The sequence below is a fragment of the Grus americana genome, chromosome 1 (genome assembly GCF_028858705.1).
Source record: "Grus americana isolate bGruAme1 chromosome 1, bGruAme1.mat, whole genome shotgun sequence".
NCBI lineage: Eukaryota > Metazoa > Chordata > Aves > Gruiformes > Gruidae > Grus > Grus americana.
Window position 1 is genome coordinate 42,731,562 of NC_072852.1, and position 20,054 is coordinate 42,751,615.

General features: G+C 43.7%; 1 protein-coding gene across 1 annotated transcript; it reads right to left on the reverse strand.

Annotated features, from left to right (window-relative positions):
* Positions 1-1,096: 1,096 nt before the first annotated feature.
* KRR1 (KRR1 small subunit processome component homolog) lies at positions 1,097-7,210 on the reverse strand. Its single transcript, XM_054812687.1, has 10 exons — positions 7,093-7,210; positions 6,320-6,495; positions 5,683-5,817; positions 5,334-5,459; positions 5,159-5,242; positions 4,468-4,524; positions 3,793-3,963; positions 3,555-3,632; positions 3,340-3,433; positions 1,097-1,746 (listed from the first exon to the last, which is right to left on the reverse strand). Exons 1-10 carry the CDS (start codon positions 7,169-7,171, stop codon positions 1,604-1,606), a joined length of 1,143 nt encoding a protein of 380 aa, XP_054668662.1. The 5' UTR covers positions 7,172-7,210; the 3' UTR covers positions 1,097-1,603.
* Positions 7,211-20,054: the final 12,844 nt, after the last annotated feature.

Sequence of the window (20,054 nt, forward strand, 5' to 3'; positions counted from 1 at the left end):
GTGGGATCACTGTCAGAACAGGCATTTAAAACTCAAGTATTGCAGTGCCTCCTGTTGAAATTAGCCCTTTCACTATCTCAGAGGTCTGAAATACCTGACTGGTACTGAACTTAGGTCATCCCTGCACACCATCAACTGCTAAACACCAACTGGTGCTCCTAAAAAATTTTCATAGTGCTGGTATCTAAACCTATCAGCTCGCTGCAGTTTCTGAGATGGACGTTTGTGACTTATCGTATTTGCAGTGAGGTATCTGTTGAAGTAGTATTTTCCTGATTGATTTTGCAATAAACTGCTGTTTATGAACAAAGCAGTCCCTGAAAGGATTGAGAGCATTTTTTTTCCTTAACAATTAAGTGCCAAGAAGTGATCACATAACTGAAAGGCAAAGAAAGCTAACGTCCCCAACCCTAAAGGGCAAGCATCTTGGCTATTTCTCAATGTACACGTACTGAGTATTTAACCACATATAGTCTAAATTCTTATTTATCTATGCAAAAAAGGAAATGGTTGTGGTTTTGCTTACTAGTTTCAAATGAAAGGACACTAACCTAAGAGGAGCAAGTTGCAATGTTCTAGCATCATCATTTCACTGCATGCACAAAAGCACTCCAACAAAATCATGAAATTGGTGTGGCTCTATCACCTCCTAATCATTACATTTGCTTCTTTAATCTCAGATGTATGAAATTAGCAACAGCATCTCTTCTGGTGAATTTTATTTCATCACAATTTGCATTTTCAGGAAACTAAAACCATCTAAACTTCCTTTAAATAAAGGAAGGGCCTCAAAAAAAGAAAAAAAAAGAAAAAAGAGGAACACAATTTCTTATGACTTCCTTGCAAGCAAGAAATAAATTAAGAATATATTTAAAGATAACCAGACTTTATGCTTTCCCTGCAGCACATTCCATGTGGAAAGACACTTGCTTTGTACCACATTCTGTCTAACAGCCTCCAGGATAATGCTAATAAATCAGTTTATTAATGGCATTCAATTAAGATCATGGTTTATCTAATTCTCACATGAAGCTGTGAGCTTGTTTCCTGGAAAACAAGATGTAGGTTGTGCAGTAACTGACTAATTAAAGGATTTAAGAACAATGTATTAAAATAGTTTATTAAGACCAAGACAAGACACAAAAATAATCAGCTTTTAAGAAACAAAAGCATAATACAGTTATAAATCTTGCCCATTTTGCAGAAGTTATCACCATAACTGAGGCTGCATATAGCCTGGTAGTCTTTCACATAAGAAGTACCTTAAACTCCCACCAAGTTCTCTGACCCCAGTGTTTTAACATCCTGCATCAAACTCCTGAATGTTTCTATTACGAAACCTTCCCTTTAGACAGATGGATATTATCCAGATACACTCTCATACTTTCTCAAACAACATAGCAACACAGATTTTCTTTACCAACCTCAGCAATTTTGCATAGCTGCTTCAGGTCCACTATTTAAAGTGTACTTCTGAAAAGAGAATGACTTTTCTACCTAGTCTTTTCTTGCCCAGATTTTACTGACAGCAAGAAGTCTCAAATCTTCCAAGTGTGAAAAAGTTCATTAACGTGGGAGAAAAGTGAGCATCTCAGGTGGTGAATTACTTCTTTTTCTTTTTTTTCTTTTCATCTGCAGCCATTTTTAGCTTGACTTCTTCCACAGGAAGTGCTCCTAATTTCTTCTTCTTTGCATTCTTTACCTTTTCCTTGATGGCTTCAATATCAATTTTTTTCTCAGTGGAGGCTACATAGTAAAAAACCACAAAGATAATAGACATTAATTTCACCTTTTCTAAATTGTAATGGTCTACGAGATGACTTCATATGTAAACACAGTAAGCTGCATCTTGTGCCATTGGTTAGGACTCATGTTCACTAATGATTTTATAAACTATTCTGATAATCATTGTTGTTGAAACTAGTGTTATTCACAAACCTCTTTCAGCAGAATTCAAAGGAGAACAGTCATATAAACAATCGTATACAACTGCATTTGAACACGGATGCCATGCTCTGCACACAGTCAAACTAGTATCACCCACGTCTCAGACTATAAATGTACTCCTCCAAAATTAATACATACACACTCTCCTGGACATAGGCCTATCGGCTTGGTTGGTCTCACATAAGAAGAGAGGAAATTAATTATAGAGTTCTTACACCTGGGGATGCTTTCATGGTATTTTGTCTTTCAGTGTGTAACTAAGGTGGTAAGATCCCAAATAGGCCTGTCGCATCCTCACACTCTTTGCCTGGCCAGAAACAGGTGGGGTGGGTTGAGGGGATATGATACAGATCTTTGATCTGATCCTGACAGGAAGACCTTTGTAACAGATTTATACAGGGAGTGCCAGAGTAACACTTAATACCAAGCAACACAAATAACCTACTCTTATGGTCATCAAGGTGACGGTATTTTCTCTTTTGGGCGTGAGTCATGAGTCTGGATCTCACTCCCCTATCTCACACAGTTCATTCCTACATCTCACAGTGGGTACCAGCTGTCCTTGGATCCTGGTTCTTCTCTACATACAAACTATTGCTGTCATTTATTCTTGGAAGACTGAAGGATTTCAGGTCAAAACACACAGCAGCTAGAAAAGCACAGTATTTGAGATACAGTACAGTCAATAGCAGGATTACTGAAAATTTACTGCCATCACAAAAAAGTTCTACATCAATGCTGCAGAACACGTACATTTCTCAAGAAACATGAACTTTTCAGTTCATAACAAACTGTGCACTGTATAGTGTAATAACACATAGGTAGTATATCTAATACAAAATGTACAGTGTATATCTAATAAAATGAATGAATATGTAGTATAATCAATGAATCCAAGGAAACAGAAGACTTGTTTCTCTAGTGTGTAAAAACCAAACCATCTGAGAACAAAAGTTCTTATTCTGCATATAGTGCGGTTAACTTTTAGAAAAGCTATTTATTCTATCTTATACCAATACTTACTTGTGGCATAAGTGTCCAAGTAAGTATTGCTTTTGGACTTTTCTTAACAAAAAAAAACATTTGAGTGCAAAAGTTATGGCAGCTTCGCTACAAGACTGAAAGCCAAAACTTGATGTAACCAGAACAATTGAGATGGCCATCCCAGTATCTCCATCAGGAAAACGTTCTACAGAGAATTGTCATTTCATAGGTACAGAGTTATAGGCTGCATGATCTTTCTGCTGACGCTGGCAACTCCAGGCATGGAACTAACCACTAGGATTTTTTCATATGACCTTTCTTATTTCCTACAGTTGTATCTCTGCAAAATCACTCAGCCTAGGAATCAACAGCAGAAGGTTTTAGAACGGGGCGGGGGGGGAAGGTTACCTTTATTGGTTTTCACGACTGGCTTTTCCTTTGGTGGGATAAAAGCTTTATTTCTTTCTTCTTGTCTTCTCTTAACTGCATCTGCTTGCTTTGCCTAGAGTTACCAACAAAAAGGTCAAGTATCAGTATAGCAGGGCAAAAGGGACAAAAAAAATATAATTCCAAGTCAGTAGTCAAATGTTTTTTAAATGAACAGTGGGTTAGAACAACTTTACCTTTATCTCTTCCACTTGCTTTCGTTTCTTCTGTCTTTCTTTCAAGAAGTATTCACCACTTGCCAATTCTTTATCAATCTGCAAAAGACAAGTACCGAGAAATTTTAGATAACTATGCATTATAAGCCAGACGTATAGTATCAGGACGTCAGAACTTGACAGAAAAGGCCTTCCAACCTCTTGTTAACAAGAACACGATTTCAAGTCATGCTATATTCCTGCAAAAGTTTCAGCTTACCTGGCTTTCTGGCTGTGGAGGTGGGAACGGCGTGTACTCCTTCTTAGTATTTTTCTTCTTTGGCTCCTTGCGTTTTTTCAAGTTCTTCCGCTTGAACTTAGGCAAAAATCTTTCCCAACTTTGTGACCTCAGTTCAGGATCTTTTGATAATTCTCTTTTGATCATCAAAGTCTTCAGTAGTTTTAGAATGTCACAAAGAAGTTATTAAAAAAAAATATTGCAGTAGTAGCCAAAACCTCCAAACTACAAGTTTTACTAGACTTTCTTACAGTGAATATGCTACATCTGAACCTTCCATCTCCCACTTCAGTAAGAGTAGAGGGGTTTAATTACTAACTGCAGAACCAGAAAGATAGGTATGTATCCAAATGGGGACAGAAAGCACTGGAGAAGGTACCTCAGTTTAAATGTGCAAGTATCAAACAAACAATCAGATGGAGGAAAGATTAGAAACACTTTTCCTTTGATGTTTTCTCAGATAATTTTAATGGTATAATGGCACTGTGTCCGGGTGAAATGGAGGATATTGAAGACAAGGGCTTTTTTAAAGAAGCACACTACAGAAATTCTGAAAAATAGATTACCACACAGAAACATGTAAATTATTAACATACAACTCTGTAAGAAGAAATAGTACTTTCTCGTAAATACAGATGCACAGTGGACCACACTAACCTTAATGTTGTATATGGGATGTATATTCTTCATTGTGTCCAGAACAACTTTTCTAACCTGTATTTAATGAAGAAAAAAAAAAAGAACAGAAAAATCAGCAAGTATTTAATATTCTAATCAATTAAAATACTAGGTATACTACCATGCTTCCTCTCCCTCCTGCCCCTAAAAGTAGGTTGATTTAAATAGTTAACGCATTCGGCTAACTAGAAGGCACAGCACTTCAGAAATATCAAAAGCACTGTCATGTTTCTAATAGACTCCAGCACGCCCCACAAACATTACTTTCATCTTACTATGGATTTTGTGGTGTCATGAGAAACTCTTGCTTTTGACAAGCATTCTTCTCCTATGTAGTTACTAAAAACATCAGATGTTCCTTAATGTTAGATATCATTAACTCTGTACTATTTTCACTCTTATACCTCTTATTTGAAACTACAAAAACTCTTGCAAAAAAGAGAGTATTTCACAAATACTTTTTTATTTCCAAGACAGAAAGATCTCAGAGTCTAAACAACATTCAATGTTAGTATCTTATCTGCTATGGACATTCATGTGAATGTAGCTTACTAACACATAGCTGAAAAGTCAGTGAGATACTCCTGAGGTTGCCAGATTTTGCCTCTTGTCTGCCCTCAAGCTTGGCAGAGAAGTATGCTACACAAACTGCTCATCTGCTTTCCCTTACCTCTTTGAGGCCACTAAAGGGTCCAAGAGCTGAAACAGTGTTGCCTTGCACCATAATGTAACAGTTCGTTAACAGTTCCAGGGCCTACACCAAAAAAGGAAATTAAGTGTAAACTGAGGGCCTGGCACAAAATTGTGTGTAAGAATTTTCTGGTTACTGCACCTATTGGAAATACCTTCAGAGTAGATCCTTTTGGCCCAAGAAGTCGTCCTCTTCTTTTTATAAAAGTGTCTCTCTTCCTCACCAGAGACCCTATTTTAATGATGTCACATGCAACGTCATCCTGAAGGATACGAACTGCCTAAAGAGACATAAAGCAGGAAATATCATCTGAATGCAAATGTATTATTCAGAAGTCAAGAGCATACTGCAGTTTATTCTTCCCACTTCAGTTTCAGATACATTTACTTTAAATACATATTTTATTTTACTTGACTCACTTGAAAATCCCACATTTTGAAAACATACTATTTTATAAGTATTTTGATAGAATTATATACAAACTTCCAGGATTTAATACAAACCTGTTCAAATGGAACACTTCTTGCCAGAAGTTTTATTAAATCTCTAGCCCTGATGATTGCATAGGGATCAAAAGTCTTCTTAGTGGTAGTGACAGTCATGCTTCCTTCAATCAGATCCAGCGTTGCATTCACATACTGCAATATTTGAAAAGAAAGCGTGAATCAATCTCTAAATAAGAACCTCAGAATTCATCTTTGGCAGTAAGAAGTTAACTAACAGAATGCTATGTACTGAATGCATTTTCCAAAATTCCTAAAGTGACTTTCAGCTTAAAGAAATTCACAGACACGCACAAAAAAGACTGAACATAGTTGTCACAAGGTCCAAAACGCCACCTCCATCATCTCCTTGAATTCAGGCGCAACACAGTCATCAGCATCTGGATGATGAGATGCTTACTGCTGCAAAGAGCTTTGTTGACAACATCTGTAAAGAACTGCAAGTCTGGCTACACAGACTTTCACTGATTTTGATGCCAATAAAAAAAATGGTGCTACCAATTCTAAACGCAAGCACAGTAGAAACACACACAAATACAGTATCAGAAAAGCAACTCACACAATTTTTATAAGCTTAAGTAACACTTGTATCTCCCAAAAGATAAATCATAGTATCACAATCAGTAAGTATGCATACATGTTCACTCAAGGCTTTCTGGACGAGTGGCCAGCACTCTTTCAAGTATGCTTCTCTATACTTTGGGAATAACGTTGCAAAACTGCTTTCTTCCAGCAGCCCTTTGGGATTATCTTCTCTTGTAAAGGCTGGCTCTTTCCATCCATCTGGCACAGTGAGAAGTTCAGATTCATCAACTGTTACAGGTATAAAAAAAAAAAGTTGTTTTGTTCCTCCGCTGTCATCAGTGACTATTCCTTCTCCTCCCCATTTAACTACAAAAGACACAGTAAGTGAAAGCAGGGACACAAAGTTCTGTTTAATACTTTGTTGAATGCGTTTTGTATCTCTTCTGACCTTAAAGAAGTTACTGCTTTAAGCTATTTATTAAAAAAAAAAAACCAAACACCAAAAAAACAGAACAATTCCATAACTGAGATATGCGTTGTGGACAGGACACTGCACGAGAACACGACAGAAGAGGCCGAGGCGAGCCCCGGGGCACTGTGAGGAGGGGCGCACCACAAGGCACCGCCGCCGCCCGCCCCTAGCACCCAACAGCCGCCGCTATGCTGCCGCAGGCCGAGAAGCAGCCTGCTTTCCCCACGCTGCCTTTCCGCTCACACGAAATCGCGGCCAAGCTCCTCAGCCCCGCGTTGTTTTAGGAAACCGGACGGACCCCCGACGCCGGGACGGGACAGCAGGCCCGCGGCCACAGGAAGGGAGACCCTCAGCCCGAGGGCTTCCCAGCGAGCCTGCTGCCGGCCCTGCAGGGACCCTCACCCCGCCCCCACCTGTCGCCGCTTTCTTTTTGGTTTTGTTTTTTTGTTTTTCTTTTTGCTTCGCCTCAGCCGCCTCGGCAGAATCCGCCATGCCAACCCGCGCGCCGCCACCGCTCACCCGGCGCCGGAAGCGCCGCGCGCCGGAAGGGGGCAGGGCGCGGTGCACGCCGGGAGCGGTAGTCCCGGCGGAGGAGACCCGGAGGGGAGCGGGCGGGGTGGCGGCGGCGGCGGGCAGTAGTGTTGAGGCTTTGAGAGGGGCTCTGTCCTTTGTGTTCAGAGCTGTTTTCCTACGGCGTTGTCCTTCCCTGGGAGCAAAAAACTGGAACTAAAGCTGGCGCAAACAGGCAGGGATGCCTGCGCTGCCTCCCGGCGAGGGGCAGTGGCGGCCTCTGCTGTGTGGGTCGCGGTGAAAGCGCTCAGGCAAGGGGTAGTGCAGGCCGCACATCAGGTCTGAACATCTCATTGCTGCTTGTGAACACAGAGAATTCCCGCAGCTCTCCATCAGGGTTACTTTATCTCAAGGTGTGTCTGGACCTGAGCGACTGGCTCCTGTGAAGGTGTCCCAGTCTGCCTCAAGCCGACAGGGTCTGGTGGGTGGTGCTGCTGCTGGAGACCTCGCTCGCTTCCCCAGGGTGGCTCTGCAGCATTTTCAACTCTGCGCTTCTACCCTGGTTACAGGCACAAGCGCTAAGAAATCTAACGCTGCGGTTGAGGTGAGAGGCATATGCCAAGTGTCTTCTTTCTTTCCTCCTCTTTCATGTGAAACATCTTTTCTACCCACATTCGTCAGCTTTGAAGTTTCTATCGGTGTTATGCAGCACAAAGGAAAAAAGAACCAGCATCATCAAAATGTAAACTGAAGTATATTGATAAATACTTTAAGTACTTCAGTGCTTATAACCAGAGAAAACGTGTTCCTGATGACACCTAATAATTCAGTTGAATAATGTAATTTAAGGTTCTCTGGGGATGCCCTGCATCCTCCTCACTCCTCCTCCCTGTACCTGGGTATTTTCTTCAGTAAAAAAGGAAGAACATGCCTCCTTCACTCTCTTTTATGGGGACCCTGAAAAGCCAATGGAGTGACAAACGGGGAGAGACCTGTAAGAGCAAGAACACCTGCATCTCTGAGGCAGGACAGCGTTGTCCTTGGCAGGTATTTGTCAAACCTGTTCATAAAAGCCTGCACTCTGGTGTGTTTAGTTACCATCATGACAAGACACATATTATTATCATGTGATCTACACATAAATAAAATACGAATTAAAAAAGCAGGCTTGACCCCCCAAAACTTTTCTCTGAACCTGACCGTTTGCTGTCTTTCCCAGCCTGCTCCGTCTCTCAGCCCCGCACCAGCCCCGTCTCCCACAACAAACAGGACACCATGATCCTTTCCGCCTGCAAGTTTGCCGTCCAGTTAATGCATGGTTTTAGCCATTTATTTTAATTTCAGAGGGCTGCTGGTGAGTCCCTCTGGCTGTCCGGCGTGGGCGGTTATCCAGCCCCGACCCCGCTAGATGGCAGTGACCACTGCGCTAAGTGGAGCATCCCTGATGGAGCTGCCGGAGCTGCCGTCCGCCCTGTGGTTTCTGCTCGAGGGAGGAGAGGGGGAGAGGTGGAGGCGATGAGGACCGCGTTCCCCTCTGCCCACGCAGCCCTGCCTTGCTTGGAGAGGCTGGGGTCCTGCTCCCGCCTCGCCTGGCGCCGAGCTTTGGATGCTGTATGCGATTGACAGAAAGGAGCAGTGCCCCTGAACGAGCACAGGGAGGCAAACTTGCTTCTCTGAGCTCTTGGGCGCAGAAGTCTCCTGGGACTGATTACTGGGCTGGTATCCCTTTGCGCTGGGCAGCCTGTGAGCACAGAACTGGGTCCTGCCTGGGTGTAGGCACCCGGTCAATGCGAAGGCAGGGCTGAGCGTCCTGGGGCGACGTTTCTGCTCTGGGAGGTAGTGCATGAAGTGCACGGTGCACATCTTTCCGGAAAACTGGCCACATATTGTGAAAGCGCAGCAAAGCAGATTTGGGAAGAGTTTGAGGGAGGATAATTAGTTTAGTTCAGCACTTGTTTATGGCCTGGCTCCCCCTACACGTAGGATGCAACGCACCAAAAAATCACAGGAGTGGGCTGTGGAAGGGGCATGCTGGCAGCGCTCAGCAGTGGGAATCAGCTTCCTGACTGGAGTGAGAGGGGAGACATAGAGAGACTGCAGGCCATGGAGCATTGAGAGCGCAAAGACAAATTACAACCATGAGAGAGAACCGGGAGCCCAAGGGAGAGGTGGCGGGGGGAGACGGCATGGCCAAGGCGATGGGGGAGGCAAAGGATCTTTGCAGCAGTGCACTCTCTGTCTATGAGCAGTTTTGAAGGTCAGAGGAAGGGTCTCTGGTGAGATACACCCTCTTTCTCTCCAACCTGCAGACCTCTTGGGCAGTGCACCTGCTCTGGGTGTACATCTCACACCTCTGCAGTGGCAGCGATAGCCCACTCGTGTGCCCGCTCCTCTCCGCATCCCAGCCCCTGTGTTGGCTGCTGCTGCATGGGGGTCACTGAGCCTCCCAAGCCTCTGCACAGGAGAAGGAGAGAGGAGCACGGTGCATGGTGTAAGGGGGCAAGGGACTGGGGCCTCATGGCACCCAACTTCTCCAATTCAAAGGATGGACAGCCCTCTCTAGTGCAGTGCCGCACTGAACTGCGTCTTTGCTCAACTGAGGCAGCTTCACTAAAAATAATAGGAAACAGAAGCAGTTGTGCTAACAGACTCGGAAGCTGTGATTCAGGAAGGTCCCTCATGTCCCCTCCTGTCTGATTCTTTGAAGGAGACAGTAGTTTCTCATCTTCCCTCTTACCTCAGGATCTGTGGTCTGGCTGGATATGGAGAAGCCACTTCCCTAATTCCTAGTAGGGACAGGATGCTCCCACAGACCAGCTCTGCTCCTCTGGGCAGCCTTCTCAGGCTCCAGACAACAGCATGTTTATATAATTTTTATTAGTCACCACTGAAATGCAATAACCAGCCACTGGTCGTCTGGCAGGGTTAGGAGGGTGAGGACAGCTAACTGGGGGGGACAGTGGCTGCTGAGGGGATGAGGGACTGAAGGCTGGTGCCCAGGTGACTCCCGCTGGGCTGTGTGTGGCAGGGATTGTGCATCCCCGCGGGAGCAGGGTCCCCTGCACGCTGCCTTGGCAGCTGAGCTCCCAGGCAGAAGGGGCAGCGCAAGAGCCAGTGTGGTGGCAGGGCACAGTGACCCCATGGCTGGTGGGACACAGCACCGCTGCGATTCCCTGCCCTCAACCATCCTGGCCTCTGGGGTCTGTGCACCCTCCCAGCTCTGCCAGCACCAACAGGCAACGTGCTTTCTGAAAGCAGCTTTCACTGGCAGTATGTACCGTGTTCATTGTTATAACAGCCCAGTGTGGGATGGAGAGACCCAGGTGCAAAGGGCTCCTTTGAAGACCTTTGTCTGAATAACACAGATCCCAGCCTAGCAAGACCCCTATGCCTGCTGAACCCATTGCTGGGCTTTGGAGGGACCTGGATCAGCTCTGTGAGTGTGTATACATGCAAGCATTTTTTTTCTGTTAAAAACAAAGCAAAGGAATGAAACAGCACAGCTGCCCTGCCTCCCTTACATGCATTTCAGGCTATATGATAAAAAGGGCAGAGCTCTGCTGTTAGAATGAAGGTGCCTCTTTATTATGCAGCAAAGTAATTATTTCCCAGCCAGTAGATAGGACTCCAGCCACTTGGCACTTTCTTGCATGCCATTTTCCAATCCAAAAGAGCAACTTGGGATTTTGTGATAATTCAAGCAGATGAGCTCATGCACATGGCATTCATTCACTAGAAACGCCACACAGATCCCATTCAGCCTCAGCACTCGTAAATCCATGTGACACTTTTATCTATTTATAAACTTTTAACAGCAGGTTATGATTGTTATGCAAGCCATTTTCCAGGGATTAATAAGCAGCTTGTGTTGATGGCAGCGAGAAGGACCATTAACTGCTCTGGGACAGTCATTAATCTGTAGTAAATGCTCAGCATCTGGATCATTTCTACGTAATTAAATAATCAATACTGCCTTTTGATTCAAATAACTGGAGAATTGTATTTCAAATTTATCTTGGCTTAGGGTGTTCTTAATTGGCTTAGGGTGTTCTTAATTCTTTTAGTTTACAACAGGGCAGGAAACAGGCACACGGGCAAGCAAGAGCTGCTCTTGGTGTGACTGGCTTTTAAATTATCTGCTCTTTCATACAAAATATCTCAAGTGATCAAAATATAGTTCAGACTGGCCACCGAAACCTATTCATTGGACTGGATGGAGAAAAAATAATCACAAATATTTTGTCCTTTTTCTCTTAAGATAGAGTTCTTTCACTATTGGAACAAAATTATGTCTTTAAGTGATCCGACACTGGGAGGTAGCCTGGCAGAATTAAAGTAATCAAACAGAAACTCCCCCTGCCCAGCCACCCCCAGAAAAGTCCCCTTTGATTCATTCCCTATCTGGTTAACATGACCTCTGCACCCTCGGGCGGATGGGATTGGGGTCTTTATTTCTCTTTCCCCCCTCCCTCTCCCTTTCTCTCTCTGGGCAGTAGTGTAAAAGTCACTTCCCTGCTTTTGTTTTGTTCTTGTCTTTGCTGTCGAATCCAGTGATCTGCTGAGATGCTGATAGATGGAGGTAACAGTGCCCATCGCTAACCTGGTCAGGCAAGAACCACGCCACAGTGGTGCTGCTGCCTTCTCCGTGGAGAGCTGGGGAAATGCCCAGGCAGGCAGAGTTCATCATAGGTGAGAACAGTTAAGTGGGAGTTAAAAACATTAATTTCAAAAGAAAGAAAGAGACTTTATTCTATCGTCACAGGATCATATGCCAATTCCCATCCTTTTGAGCTCTCTTTTCACCAGATAACAGATCTGCAACTTACCACAAGGACATGATGGAATAACAACTCACCTTCACTGTTAGTGGGGTTAAAACCTGGTAAAAAAGCAAACATTCACATATCTATTCATATTTTGAGGCTGGAAAGACAGGAGGAAGATTTTTCAAGAAATAGAGAGGAATATTACTGACTTGATAGCAAAGTTTTCAGATGTAACTACCATGAAGACACTTGTGAAGCTAGGCATGAAAAGATAAAGAAGAGGGCACAGTGGCCATCATAAATTGATCTCAGCTGAGGGATAGCTGAGTTTGTGAGAGCAAGGGCTTACGTTTGAAAGAGAGTTGAGAGGAGGGCACATGCTGAACCCTAAGAGGAACAAAGAGCTGGAAAATGAGAGGACTGCAAACCATAAAAGCATCTGAAAGGACTAGCTGGAAAACCAAAGCAAAGATGAAGAACCCGGGATAAGAAGAAAGAACCAATGGGTAAAAAAGGTTTGTCTGGGGAAAGACTTGCTTGCAATAAAATTATTGTCAATTTGGGGACAAGAAAGGGACAAGAGACAAACTGGAAAAGGAATTTAGTATCATTATGAAATTAAAGCAGCAGGTTTAGATCAAAAGGTCTTTGGAGCAGGGGATGTGCCTCATCACGTATTCATACAGTGACTGACAGAATGAGGCTTTTGTCTTGACTTGAGCCTCTGGGAGTTGTCGGAAAACAAACACCTCACCATGGCAAGCTGCGCCAGGACCTCCGAGATATACACAGGATAATAAAAATGGGAGGGTGAAGGTGAGTGCTGGTCAGGGGTAGATGTATCGGAAGCCGGGGAGGAGGAAGGCAGGGGGCTGAGGAAGGCAGTGGGAGGAAATGCCTAAATCAGAGTATTGGTCCAAAGCCTCTGAGGGGAAGGGAGTCAAGCGGGGATTAGAAAGCAATCGTTCCTGTCTGCTTTAGAAAGTCTCCCACACAGTGCGGAGAGCAATCACACGTTCCCAAAGGCGCAGCAGGGAAGGCTAACAGAGATTTCTCCAGCTGTCTCAGTAGCCATCCTATTTAGGTAATGCCTAACACGGGCTGTGCCTGCCAGGGCAGTGCTACTCTAATGGCTCTTGGCTCCCCAAAGCAGGAGGTGTCCCTTGTCACCTGGAGGCACAGGTCTGCTGTGGCTGGGGCAGCACCTGAGGTCCCCTCCACTGGCACCTCTCTTGGCCTCTCTCTAGTGCGTGCAGGGGGAGCCATGGGGAAAGGAGAAGGGGCAGATTCCCTTCTGCTGCAGAAGGGGATCTGCTGTTCTGCTCCCTGTAAACCTGTGAAGAGCAGAACCTTTCTCAAAGGTGTATGGTGCCATGGGGCTGTGGATTGAAGCTGGGATTTAAAAAAAAAAAAAAAGGTTGTTAAAATAATTTTCAAGTCATACCTGAGCAACCAGAGTTTGAGTACAGCTTTTCTTTAGAAATTTGAAACAATGATCATGTGTGTTTTTGTGAAACACATAGATAAAACACTCCCTCAGTATATTTTTCTCTTGTACTAGAATCTGGGCATTATTATGCAGATTTCCACTATAGCAAAATTATGGCAGAATAAATAGCTCTGCTATGCATGAAGGGGAATCCTATTACATCTTCAGTAACTCTCAGAAAGCATCATCGCTATTATACCAATTGAAGAGACAGAAAACAATTTTTAATTAAAAATATTTATAGCAGGCATAATACCAACTGCCAGTTTCACTATCCAGTGAATGCATTTTGCAGCTGGTACTAATTCTCTCTTATTTCCACGAGGTTAGCCAATATCAGCTGTTCATTAAGCAGAGGACATTTCAGGAGTATCCATATTATATGCTGTAACTAACTGAGAAGTTCTTCCTTTGATAGATTTTAGGAAATCAAGATTGCTTTGCTATGTTATTCTGGGATGTTATAATGGAGAGGTCATTTCCCAGCGATCTGAGTGGGCTGCATCATCAGTTTTATTCAAATCAATCCTACAAACTGCTTTCCAGCAGATAAGAACATTTTAATTAGCAATATATCTTTTGTCTTCTATCTGCAGTGGGGTAGGGGGTGGGAAATTGATTTCAGCATGCCCTTGTTTTTACTGGGATAGCAGCATAATCAGAAGGTGTCAGCAGAACCACAGACAAATTAATTTTGAGATACAGAGCTTCGTACAGCCGACTGCATGGCTGCCCCTTGTGCTGAGTCCATCCGGGCTCTGCAAGCAAGCTCACTGCTGCTGACAGCACCTGGCGCACCGAGGGGCAAAGTCTGGTATGGCTCTCTTGGGCGAAGGGCACGATAGCAGTCGGCTGGCTCACACCGGAACACTCTCTCACTTTCTGTGCCAGAGAGCACGTGAGACCTCGGTTCTTCTCCTGGTTAGATGTATAGATCAGTAAATGTGCTTATGTGTAGCTGTAGGTGATGGCCAGCTGGCCCTAGGAGTGGTAAGAGCAGCTATAAGCCTGTAGCTTCTGCTGTAGCTGTAACTCAGGCTCAGAGGAAACCAGCAGGCAGAGGATGGGACACAGAGGAGCCCTATTCCCACATATCTCCCTTCCTCCTACCTCTCTGTGCCAGAGGACGCGTGTCTGAAATGCAGAGCTGGAACAGTGTCTCCAGCAGTTTCGTGCCCATGGGGAGCTCTCTCCTCGTAAATGCAGGGATTCAGCAGAGTGTTTGTCCTTGGTTCACATTCATGTGGCTCAGAGGGGATTCGACACACTGAAGGCTCCAACCCATAAAATCTAATATGAAACCTCTTGTTCTCTGTATTCACCCCAGGATAGCCAGCAGCCCAGCCAGCAAGGAAATCCCCTGGTGATTTATCAAAGTAGCAGCTGGGAACTGACAAACCAAGCGGCTCATCATAACCTGGCTTGTGACTTGCTAAATCCCATCTGGTTATTGTTTTTCACTTTAAAATATTAGCAGCGAGTTTCAAAACCCTGGGTTTAGCAAGCTGTGTTTCAGAATTGGAAAGATCAAACCTCATTTGAATCTGTGAAGTCATTAACAACATGCTTACTCTTCCACTCACAATAGATTTTACAGCAATTTCCCCTGGTCCGGATCCCCAATGGCAGCAGAGGAGCCCAGGGGACCCAGCTGGAAAGGTGAACGATGTGAAATGGTGGAGAGGGGCATCCGTGAGGGGAGCAAACGCTGTCCCAGGAGGTGATTCAGATCAATAGTTAATGTAGGGAGGTGCTCTGAGTTGCTCCCATGGGAGCTTGCCTCCCTCCACTGCCTGCAGACCGACCTGTGAAGAGCAGCTGCTGTCGCTTAATTAGCCTTTGTGAATATTCTGCTTTAATCCATCTTTAAAGCTTGCAAAAGCCTAGCATGTCCGTGTGCTGATCTTGCTCTAGGCAAGCATTGTGCCAGTCATCAACAGCTTCAAGAAGGCAAGCTCCGCCAGCTCCGTATAAGAATGTCCAAGCTGTTACATCCATTTTCTTTTACAGGGAAATAAGTCTTTCAGGCAGCCAAGGAGTGAACCCTTTCTTCTTGCACAGATAGCAATAAAGGCTTCCAGAGCACTTTGGGCTGAGCATATGGAATAGTCACCACAGCAGGCCCAGACCTAACTTTCTGAGCAGTCACGATGTCCTAGGGTAGCTCTGATTTTAGCTGTTCCCCTCGGTATTTTGTGTAGGTGTGCAGTGTGGATTTGATGTTCTTTTTATTTCCTAATGGTAGCATGCAGTTTCAGTGAAAAAAATGATGCCAGTCCACCCTCTGGCAAGGTGGTCTCTGAACAAGTGGAGCAGCAGAGCGTGAAGCATTCCTTCTCCCACTACTCATCTTTTTGGACAGCTGTTCATGAAATGGCATATGGAAAAGCAAACCTTTATTTCCCCCAAATGTTTTGTCTGGGTATAAGTAGAGTTCATAGGTTGAATAATAGTGAGCTTGCACCAGCCCTGACAAAGGAGACTCAGATAGTGTAGTCAACCCCACAGTGAGCTCAAGGACGTGGGTATCCATTACGAGAGCAGCTACTAAGCTTGACCAACCACTTTCCTTGCCTAACCTATAAATTTTCAAGGGCAGGAACTTTCTCTAAGTATGTGTTTGTACAGGAGGGCAATTTGAGATGATCTTGTGCGAGGTACAGCTGCAACGCAGACTGCTGGCTGCTGAACGTTGAGTTTATCGTAAAGACACATCCGATGCGGAAGGAAATACAACAGAACTGGTGGGTGGCAAAGTAGCTGTTAAAACAACCATTTCACATAAAATGTCACAGGCTGAAGTTTGATTGATAAAATTTCATTTTTGCATGCCACCGGGAGGAAGAAAAGAGCCCATCTGTTCTCCAAGCGTTGCACATTGTTAAGCAAACTGCTTGCAGCTTGGCAGATCAGAACATTAGAAGAAAAAAAAAAAAGCCAACCATAGATGAGCATGAATACAAGATGAGTCATTGAAGTTTACCCAAAAGCAACATAAAAATTATGGTTCTTGCCAGGAAGTTATGCCAGGGTATTCTCACAGGCTTGGCTCGCCAGGACAGGCAGGCAGAGAGAGAAAGCGGCGGGGAATAGGGGTGCATTCTTCCGCCGCCGAGGCTGGCGAGGGCCGCTTGGCTGCTCACTGCGGGGAGAATGCGTGTGTTTGTCTTAGCAGACAAGGGGCACCATTATCACATACCTCAGCAGGGTTGTAGATGTCAACCAAATAATTGGTTTTATTTAGAATGTGACGTCCAAATGGTGAATGAAGCATTTTGGGTGTCCTGGAAAGATTTTATATACAAACCAGCTGGAATCCCATTGACAGGAACAGCCTCTTCCTTTCCCTCAACCCCCTCCCTGTTACTTTCAGTCAGACAGAGCTGGAAGTGGCTGAGAGTTGCTCCAAGAAGCCTGCGCCTTTGAGCAGTAAAGTCTACTGGTGCTAAACATCTGACACTTGTTCATTAAGAGAGACCCGGGCAAGCATTTCATCATTGAGATGAGTACTTAATACATGAATGGGTAGCGAGAAAACATATTTGTGGCCATTTCAAATGGCTGTCATACCAGGAGACTCCAAGTCTGAGCAGGTTGGAAAAGCTGCAGGGTGCTTTGGAAATCTCTCAAATGAACTCACACTTGTAAAGCACAAAGTTGCTGATGCAGCTTCCAAAGAAAAATGAGTAGTAGAGTAAGCAGGCAGGCATGGGACAGGCAGCGGGTGCAGAAGGCTCCAGCCTTCCTTTAATACAACTGCTAGGTTATAGGGAAGGGGGGACCTTACACAGCTTTCCATGCAGAGCATCACCAAAACAATACAGCCCATCCTGGTGGCTCTAGTGCATCTCATGGCCAATGCAGGACAGATGCATCTGCTTGCTGTGGGAATCTACCATTTGTTCAAGGACAATTATTAAATGTAATTATATTCAAAACAAAAACTGAAAGTAAGTGAGGACCTCCAATAGCTGGAGCTGGAAGAATATTTCAAATGAGATGAAGAAAGGGCTGAAGCATTCAGTTAAGTGTTTTTTCTCTGCTTTTGGAAGATGCGGGATGCTGGCTCCTGTTACAGGAGCAGAGTGCATCTTGTGCATCCCAAGAGTCCCAAAACAGCTGGCTGAGAAAGGAATGATTTTTCAGTAGCTTCTTAAGTACCAGGGGAATTACAGAAAATTTAAGGCAAGATGGTGATGTGCTAATTGAACAGGACAAGTAGGAGGTCACTGGTTGAAAGCTATAGACTGGCTGGCTGATTTCCGTCCTAGGTGAAACTGTGGAGAAGCTTGATGTGCAAGTCAGTGATCAAGAAGATGTACATTTAATCACTGACACCAATGTTTTATAAGAGCGAACTGGCATTATTTAACATATCTTTCACTTTTCCAGTTTGGCTGATAAAGGCAATTGTGGACACATGACAGACTTCTAACCCATACTCATTGTAACAGGCCAGCTGGGTGTTATCTCAAAAAAGCCCCACCAACATCAAGAAAAAACCCCGCTACATAATACAGAACACAACCAGTGGATTAAGACCTTGCTGATTAACAATGAGGAACAGTTGTGAAATGAACTGCCAGATTTCTGACTCAATCAGTGTAGGACCAAGGCAGTGTTTTTGCTGAGCACCTGGAAGCAATTACAGGAGCACTGCAAAGCCAATGTGTGGAAGATGCCCAGGTTGCAAAGGAAATAGGCTATGATATGGCAGTCACGTGGAGTGAGCTGGGGCACGTGCTCAGCTCAAATCACCCAAACAAGAAGTATTTTAACACAAGGCAATGCAAAACCAAAGATCTAGGAAAGTGAAGTGCTGGCTGGATCCGCACAGTGGGAAATAAGACCCTGGAAAGAAATGATTCTGTATAGTGTTTGCGAATTAAAAGAGAACAAGCAGTACAAGTGCTCAGAACAAAAAAAAAAATAGATATATGACCAAAAAAAAAAAAAAGATATATGTGACATAGAAGAAAAAGATATATGGGTATATGGGCAAGAAAATAGTGAGCAACACAGTGACACAAATGCTTACATACAACATTGGTGAGGTGATCCTGGAAACCTGTGCCAAGTTAGCGACTACATTTCTTACAGAATAAAATTAACTTGCAGAAGAGACCCACCAAATAATTGGAAGACAGGAAAATTGCAAAAGCTCCCAGAAAAAGTCATTTGCTTGTCAAAATCTGTAGAGAATGCTTCTATAGAGTCTCAATACCTAGTATTAAGAAGGTATTAATTGAGATAAAGGATTCAGTGATAATATTCAAATTATCAATAGATAATAATTATCAGGTTTAGGTAACAGTATTAAGAAATGCATTTTTTACCCAAGTACATTTTTCAAAAAGAAGACTGATTATCAAAGGGTTGAAATATAAATGGTTTCTCCACTTCTTGATGGCATCAGCTGAAGATTTTATACCTTTCTGGGTGATATGCTTTAGTCTAACACAAATTATTTAGTTTCAATATATGGACACTCAAACAAAATTTCACAATCTGTTCCTTGCAGGTGATTGTACTACATCTAATAATCCTTTCTTGCCTTCAGATCTGTGACCCTCTTAGTTCTTTCCCCACATTGCTCTGCACATTAAGGCTTGCACTGTGGAAACCACAAATAAGTAGAAAATGTCCTTGTAAATCACTGTGGTTAAGCAGCACTTCTTATTTAGGATTTGAGACCATTTTCAAATCAGGAGAGTGGAAACAAAGGGGATTGGCAAGAAAGACAAGACATACCAATAGCAAGTGCTGGGATTATTAGGTCCATGGGCACCCAGCAAGCTCACTGGGACCAAAGGACGCTGCCAGTCATCTCATGGGTCAAATGACCTCGTTTCAGCACGTGCTGGACTGAGACATCCTGCCTAAGTGTCCTCAAAGCCTTCTACTGTAGGTTTGGGCTGTGTGCTGATCCCGTTATCAGGTTCAAGAGCAGGAACTGTGGTCCTGCCAAAATTAGATAAGGGTTAAAAAAAAAGAAAAGGGCACCAGCAGACACTGCTATCAAACAGAGTGCTTGCTTGTGCTCTTACACTGTTGGAAATCATCAGCAAATTAGGTATAAAAGGAACAGGCAGGCAGCATGTTCCCAGCTGAACTGCTATAAATGTCACAGCATTTGTATTGACACCACAGGCTGCTTCATCACCAAAAAAAAAAAAAAAGGAAAAAAAAAGGAAGATAATATTGCAAAGAGGTTTGTTTTTCAAATGAGCAAAGTCAAACATACTTAACAAAATCTACCCTGCAGGAATCTAATAATCAGACCATAACTGGGTGGTGGTCAAAAGATGATAGGAGCTGAATGGCTAAATGATAGCTCTACATCACTGATAAAAAATACTTAAACATGTAAAATATCTTACACCAAAGAGTAAATGGGAATGGGATAAAGATGCGAAAGAGTTTGAACTGTTTATTTAGATAAGACAATCCTTAGAATTGAATGAAGGATGGGGAAAAAAAAAATTGTAGTGCAGGGAAAAGTACTGTATTGCTTTAGGACTGATGCTCTCCTATTATCTTAAGGATCTCCTTATTCACTGCTGGCAAACAGGCAACACTTCCCATGAAGTCACAAAACCCAGCAGTTTCT

Bases quoted from the DNA above. Each gene is read 5' to 3' on its own strand.
- KRR1 (XM_054812687.1), bottom strand. From the start codon at position 7,171: ATGGCGGATTCTGCCGAGGCGGCTGAGGCGAAGCAAAAAGAAAAACAA. The intron at 6,496-7,092 runs GTGGGGGCGGGG...TACCTGTAACAG, and splicing joins CAAAAAGAAAGCGGCGACAG to TTGATGAATCTGAACTTCTC. The intron at 3,633-3,792 runs GTAAGCTGAAAC...TGTCTTTTGCAG, and splicing joins CTCCACAGCCAGAAAGCCAG to ATTGATAAAGAATTGGCAAG.